Source organism: Salarias fasciatus, chromosome 12 (genome assembly GCF_902148845.1).
Source record: "Salarias fasciatus chromosome 12, fSalaFa1.1, whole genome shotgun sequence".
In the NCBI taxonomy this organism is placed as follows: Eukaryota; Metazoa; Chordata; class Actinopteri; order Blenniiformes; family Blenniidae; genus Salarias; species Salarias fasciatus.
Genome location: NC_043756.1, coordinates 7,912,396 through 7,919,288, shown reverse-complemented (window position 1 = coordinate 7,919,288; position 6,893 = coordinate 7,912,396). Strand labels below are relative to the sequence as shown.

General features: G+C 45.8%; 2 protein-coding genes across 2 annotated transcripts; both read right to left on the bottom strand.

Annotated features, from left to right (window-relative positions):
* Positions 1 to 559: 559 nt before the first annotated feature.
* gatd3l (glutamine amidotransferase class 1 domain containing 3, like) lies at positions 560 to 2,631 on the bottom strand. The gene is made up of 6 exons (XM_030104475.1): positions 2,600 to 2,631; positions 2,405 to 2,518; positions 2,130 to 2,261; positions 1,954 to 2,046; positions 869 to 1,034; positions 560 to 773 (listed from the first exon to the last, which is right to left on the bottom strand). The coding sequence occupies exons 2-6, from the start codon at positions 2,512 to 2,514 to the stop codon at positions 639 to 641; spliced, it is 636 nt and encodes a 211-aa protein (XP_029960335.1). The 5' UTR covers positions 2,515 to 2,518; positions 2,600 to 2,631; the 3' UTR covers positions 560 to 638.
* Positions 2,632 to 3,562: 931 nt separating this feature from the next.
* Positions 3,563 to 6,643, bottom strand: tmem127 (transmembrane protein 127). Its single transcript, XM_030104472.1, has 3 exons — positions 5,917 to 6,643; positions 5,074 to 5,238; positions 3,563 to 4,986 (listed from the first exon to the last, which is right to left on the bottom strand). Exons 1-3 carry the CDS (start codon positions 6,158 to 6,160, stop codon positions 4,676 to 4,678), a joined length of 720 nt encoding a protein of 239 aa, XP_029960332.1. The 5' UTR covers positions 6,161 to 6,643; the 3' UTR covers positions 3,563 to 4,675.
* Positions 6,644 to 6,893: the final 250 nt, after the last annotated feature.

Below are 6,893 nucleotides of genomic sequence, written 5' to 3'. Positions count from 1 at the left end.
ATGAGAGCATGCTTGACAGTTTTATCTGCATTTGATTTAAAGTGATGCTGCTGTGCGCCGTCTGTGAGGTGAGTGTTCAAACATCTGGATCTCTGGCTGACAGGAAGAAGAGAGACGAGCTGGATCTCCTGTCAAATCTACAAAGAAAGTGTCTTCAAAATATATTTTGGAATCATTTATGGGCTGGTTCCTCACGCAGTTGTTCCCTCCCAGGTTCATCAGTGTGTGGGACAATCATTCAACGCCAGCCAGTCGCTTTCAAATACTGCTTTATTTCAAATAACATGACTCACTGTACGCCTAGTCACAAGGTGTAGCTCCTCACTGATTTAACCTGTTGAATTCTTTGAGACAGAGTTATGAACTGTTTCTGTGCTTCATTATAAAACCTGACAGAATATCAGAACATCAACTCGTGGCTATTGATCAGCGTCTTCCAGCCAGTCGTAAAGACACGGTGGATCAAATCAGAATCCCTGAGATGAGCAGATCTGCTCTTTGTAGACATTATCTGGACTCACAGATAATTTAACTCACCTACAGTCTCTTCCACATTAACCATCACTCAGCAAACCTGTTGCTCTTTAACTAAAGCGCTGACGTTACTCCAGGTAAAAGTCTTTCCCCGGCTTTACGTCTCACTTGGTCGACATACGCATGACGTGTTTGACCATGTTGCCGATCCCGTCGAAGATGTAGTGATAGTGCTGCTCCGTCTCCCACAGGAAGGCCGGGGTGCTGACCACCTTGTTCTTCTCGTCCACATAGGCCTCGTGAGACGGAGGGAGACGGTCAAGGTCGAAGCAGAAGAAACCTCAGGATCAAGTCAACTCGTGTCCCACTGACTGGACGGCCTGTGAAAGGATATGTAAGGCTCCCGGACGTTGTGGCGAGCGCCCATGCCCTTCACGGCCTGCACCAGGCTGGTGTGAGGCCAGCTCCCCCAGCGGGTGTTGTCGTCCCGCTCGTAGCCCATGGTCACCTCGATGCCGGGAAGCACGCGGCAGGCCAGCAGAGGAGCCATGCTGGACAGTCTGAGACGAGGTGAAAACATATGAAGAACAAAAACACTATTTTCACATCAAACTCAACCCAACTTCATTTATAAAACACTGCAAACAACTCAGTTTTATTTTAGTAAAGCAGGCCGATGGTGAAATGTTTTTAGACGTCCTGCTGTTTTACACTCGACACACATCTTTCAACCACATTCTGAAAGTGTAAACTTCTGGTTTGAAGTCCTGTTTTTTAAACCCCTTGCTGCCATCAGATCCAGTCCGCCCTCCTCAGGCTGCAGCGCTTTGACCTCTGTAATCCTGCACGTCGCCTCAGACGCCTGACAGGCGCCTTTCTGTTCACCTGCTGCTCGAAGATCATCCTGGCGTGTTTCTTTGTGCCAACGTGGGCAAAGCGTCTCTCATTTCCCAGCAGATCACACACGCCGCCAGAGCACTGCAGCCTTCGTCTTGCTTTTGGATCATGGGTGAAAACAGGAGTACACTCAGGGAGAAAATGCAAACTCTACACAATAAGACCTCAAACTGGGGGTACGTTTCTACTGAGTCTCACTGAAATTATTAAACTGAGGCTCCCTAACAAAAAATGGGATGACATTACAGCAACAAGGGCTGGCAACAAAAACATTTATTCAAATATGTTATTTTATTTTATTTACATTTTTTAAAATCTATTTCTCTGCTTGTCTCAGCAGTTCAGTCGTCTGACATTTGCCCTGCCTCCAGCTGCTCCACTGTCCTAATTCCATTACAGGGATCGTTTAAATCTGTTATCTACTTTAATGTAATCTGATTTATACTGTGGCACAACTCAGACGCAATCTGCAGCGAGGACTCACGCTTGAATTTCAAATCCAAATTGCAGGTGAATGTTGAGCCTTTGGTCTTCTGTGCAGAGTGGGCAGCGTGTAAGAACCGAGGACTGACTGATTCTTACCCAATAGGCTTACGGGAACGGTGGAAATCTTTCAGCACCCTTTCTACATCGCCGTGCAGCTTGCAGTCCTTTCCATCCTTCACGAAGGAGGATCTGAATAACAGAGACACGAGCAGAAGTGAGAGCAGCAGCGTGGATCTGGGGTTACCTCACACCGCGCTCCTCCTCCTCCTCACAGGTTCTTGGTGACGCCGTGGCCTCCAGGGAAGATGACGGCATCGTAGCCGTTGGCTTCCAGCTTAGACAGGTCCTGCATCTGAGTCATCCCCTGACCGTGGCTGAAGCGAGCTGACTCGGTCATCAGGTTCCTGGATGACGGCCAGAAATAATCATAAATGCTACCTTGTGAAATTAGTCAAGTCAGCTGTGGAATCATGCAGAAGTTAAATAAAGATTCGCTTTAAAAACCTGATGCATGAGAGAGAGTCCCGGTGAGTCCTGATGGGCCTACCTGTTCTCTCCGGAGGACGGCTGCTTCTTCATGTGGTCCATCACGTGCATCTGCTGCTGATTAGGAGCAAACATCTGGAAGCGGGCGCCATTCCGGCTCAGGTGGTACATGGTGCTGAGGACAGAGGTGTTTTTAATATCCACACAGTGAAATGTCAGTGCAGTGACGCAGATCTCATGATCCGGCTGTACTTACTACACCCCCTCATGGACATCAGTCCCATCCCACCATCCGCATCCTGAGAAAACCTGGAACACATGGATTCATAGATCTCACACACAGTGACAGAAGTTAATGCTGCTTCCTCTCGTATCTGTCACTTGATTCACTTACCACTGCTACATTGGTGTTTCCCCAGTTGCCGTAATCTCCGTGGTGAACAGAGCAGGCGGGCTGACGGAAGAGAGTGGCCATTATCTGTTTTGACAGCAGAGTCCTGGTTGCCATCATGACTTCGCTTTAGTGTCACTTTGTAAATTTAGTTCAGTCTGAGGAGACGTTAGATGGACGGGATCTCACACAGGACGTCTGTTTATATAGTGCCAGTGTGTGTGTGGGTATGTGTGTGTGTGTGACGTGGCCACGTAAGCTCCGTTTTCTGAGAACAGCATCTCTTCCTTCCCCCTGACTGACCTGCTCCCCTCCAGAGCGCACCTTCCCCTTTAATACCTTGTTGATTCAACTGATTAACTTAAGTCATTTGGCCAGAGACGACGCTGCGGCTTGGGAGAATAATCTAAACATGTAGTGCTTCTGTCCCATAAAACATACTGAACTTTTCCAGGTTTCTACCAGGCAGGAGAGTCCATGACGCGAGAACTTAAAAAAGCACAAATAAAAATCACAGTTTCACCTTATTGCACATCACCATGCATCACCGTGCAGTCACTCAATCTGTATATTGTATTTCTTTTGTGCGGCAGCAGTGTAATCAACGCCCTTTAAAGTCTATTAAGTGGTAAGGCTCTTACTCTCTGTAATGCCATGTTGCGTCTGCAGCGTCTAGACGGTGAGCCCAGAAATACTCCGTGCAGACGGAAATGTCAAACTCAATGTACCGCTCAAGAAAAATGAAAGCTTTTTGCTGCAAGCTGTGGAGGAAGACGCTTTGAGAAGAGACCGTTGAGATTCCAGTGACGTGACCAAACAGGATAATGTGACCATCATTTTTTTTTTAATGTATAAACAATCAATATTTACATACTGGTGATGAAAGTATAGTGAAAATTTTGGGGGGAACAAAATGCAGAAAATGGCATCAAGAAAACAATTTACATCCACCTAGAATCACGTCAGTCACGGTTTCAGACCTCAGCGGCGGCAGCGAGGGCCATGAGACCGACAGAAAGTTCTAAAATCCGAACACGAAAAGAACTCATGCATGAGAAACACATACCCAAACTGTAATCACAAATAAGGTTTCTTTCTTTAAAAATAAAGCTCAAATACAATGTGACACCACCTTATGGTGGAGGTTTCTGATTCCAAATGCCCCCCCCCCCCCGCCATTCACTGTAAAATGCCGGTCTCCGTTCCTCTGTGACCACCGAGTCTGAACACTAAACACTCGCAACACCACAAAGATCTGTCTCACATTTTTGACGATTTCAAGTACAGAAGTGAACAAAGAAGACTATACCAGTGACAAATGCGCAGAAAGCAAAAGAAAAACAAACAAAAAAAGACAGTACAGACAATAAATAAGGTCCATTTAGTATTTTATATAAAATAAAAAAAAAAAAACAATCTTGTCAGTGTATTTTTGCATCTATAATGTATCAGTAAAATAAAATCATACACATGGCAAGCACATCAAATTAAATTCAAACGCTGCTTTAAACAAAAGCTCCATCCACGTCCAATCAAGAGCAACACGGCCGCTGACAACGCGCCAACAGTCTGGATTCAACAGTCGACCCGACTGTGGCCGATTTCATCAACTACAGGTGACGAGCCGTGCTGCGCACTCTTCGTTCTTTAGTTTTCTTTACATGTAAGGTCCGAATCCTAAAAGCCATTTACATGCAAATCGCTAACCACTTCAGCGGTGAAAGTAAGAATTACCTCCTAATTTTCTGTCACCACTTAAGAAAGCTTTCATGCACCCAAGCACTGTCATTCAAGGAATTCTGTGCGCCAACCACGCACACGCCGCTTCCACTGCGGACAGTATTTGCAAAAGTATCCGTTTGATAGAGTGGGGATTTTACTCATCAGGCTAAAAGCTGTGCTGAGAGACAGAAATGTGTTAGCAAGGCCGGCCTGGTGGCTTTAGGGTGTGTAGGCGGGCGGAGGTTGAAACTGATTGGCAATGTCATAATCAGCAGGAAAAGTCTCACTGCTGTCCTCCATCTCTGAGAGTAGCTCCAACGCCTGCTCCTCCTCCTCCGTGGGGTAGTGGCGCAGGAGGTTTGCAGCTGTGGCGAGGATCGAAGCTCCGCCCGCGCCCGCCACAAGGTAGAAGCTGATGGCAAAAGTGACGTACACGAGGGAGCCGTGGTGCATTTTGTGTTGCTGCTGCAGGGATAAGATGAGCTCCGAGGCCCAGTAGCAAAAACCTATGACTGTGGCACACTGCAGCACTGAAAGAAGACAGCGACGGAAATTAGATGGAAATAATGACACTTGTTTCAATACAGAACTGAAGAAAAAACTTTAACGATTAATACCTGTGAGGATGTGTGCAAATGCATATCTGCGTGTGATCTTCAGGGCAGGATGCTTGGGTCCAAACACATCCAGGAGGAAAGCAGTCAGACTGCACAGGATGCCGAGGAAGCAGAAAGCAGCGATTACCCTCAGCAGCAGTATGGTCTGAGAATTCACACAGTAATCTGGAAAAAAAGACACAGATATCAGAGAATTAACAGGCGACATTCAAATGAAAATTTTTACTGAACTGTTAACCTCTGATTTGCAGTTTCCAATTTGGCAGTTCAGGAGCAAGTTGACAGAAAACTTTAACCACAGCTAATGTCACCAATCCTGAGTTTTTGGACCCCTTGCTTTGGAAAACATCATTTGGATATTCAATGTAAGTTCATAATTAAAGTTAAAAATGGGTGTAACTTATCCCTATCACACAATAGCAATGCACGACTTAAATTAATTTTTTACGGAGACAACACGGTGGTGATATGATTCACAATCTATCCTGCGCCCACCTGGCTTTTCTCTGGCCTAATATACTCAAGAAACAAACTCACAAGGTACACTAGGTAAAATGCCTCTCAGCCCTTTCCCCAATGTTCACTGGGATAACATTATCTCATATCAGTGTTATTTATCTAGACCTAACTTTAGAAGCTCTACAATACAGAGTTCAGATAAACACCCCTGTTTATTTTCATTATCAAAATTTAGGGTGCAAAATACGAAAACTGTGGTGGAAATGTCACAGTTTTAACCTGCAACACAATAAGGAACTGACACTTCATAATACGAGTCAACTTCCTGCATTACTGCTGTATTGGAGGCTGACTTCAGGGCAGTGGGATTGGGTTCGTCCTCACCATCTAGAAGTTTGGGATCGATGTAGCCCAGGACATCTGCCACCCCCAGCTCTTGTCTGGGACAGGTGCCTCCATGGACCCGGAGCCAGGCGGGCTCAGCCAGCGCCGTGCACAACGCGGTGATGGACAGAGCCCCGGGCAGGGCCGACACCAGGCTCCGCTCCGGCTGCTTGGGTAGAGAGGTGTTCCCTCTCCTCCTCCGGCCTCCAGGGACAGCAGCACCCGGCGGGGCGTACATGCTCATCCAAGCTCTTGTTGGTCAGTTCGTTTTAGACGAAGGTTCGGTAATCAGATCAGAGCAATATAACCTGGGAGTCGGTGAAGCTGACGTTCAAGAAGAGAGGACCTGATGACAGCCGTGTTGAAGTTTAGATTATTGTTGTCCTCGATGTTTCCAGCAGACGTCCAGGCAGAAAAATGTCCACTTATAAACTCAGGATGAGTTAAATACAGACGGGAACACAATGGACAGACGGCCTTCAGGCCTGTTAGCTCTGTCGTTAGCTTAACCGGCTAACCCGCAGTTAACACCAAATAACGACAACGTTAACTGGAAAAAATAAACTTCGTATAAATAGACTAAATAAACTACGACCTATCGAAGCAATTATTGTACTATACTAATAAAAACAGGCCTGAAAGTGGTACATAAAAACAAAGAGAAAACAAAACAAAAGGGCAGCTTACGCTGGCTTCCTCTAAAACATCCACTTCCTTGTTAACAACATTCTTCTTCGTGCTTTCTGTAGCAGTGCTGATTAGTGCTTCCACCTAGCGGTGAGATGTGGAAATTCAAAATTAAAACAGACGAAACCACAAAGATGTATAAATTAATGAAGGCAGTCAAAATCAGACTGACAGCAAAAGCACAGAACTACTGTGTAGTTGTCAGTAACAGTGAGGTCTCCATATATTAAAACATTAAAATAGTTTTTTTATATTTTTCAGACAGAAGTGGCACACAACCGTCTCTCAAC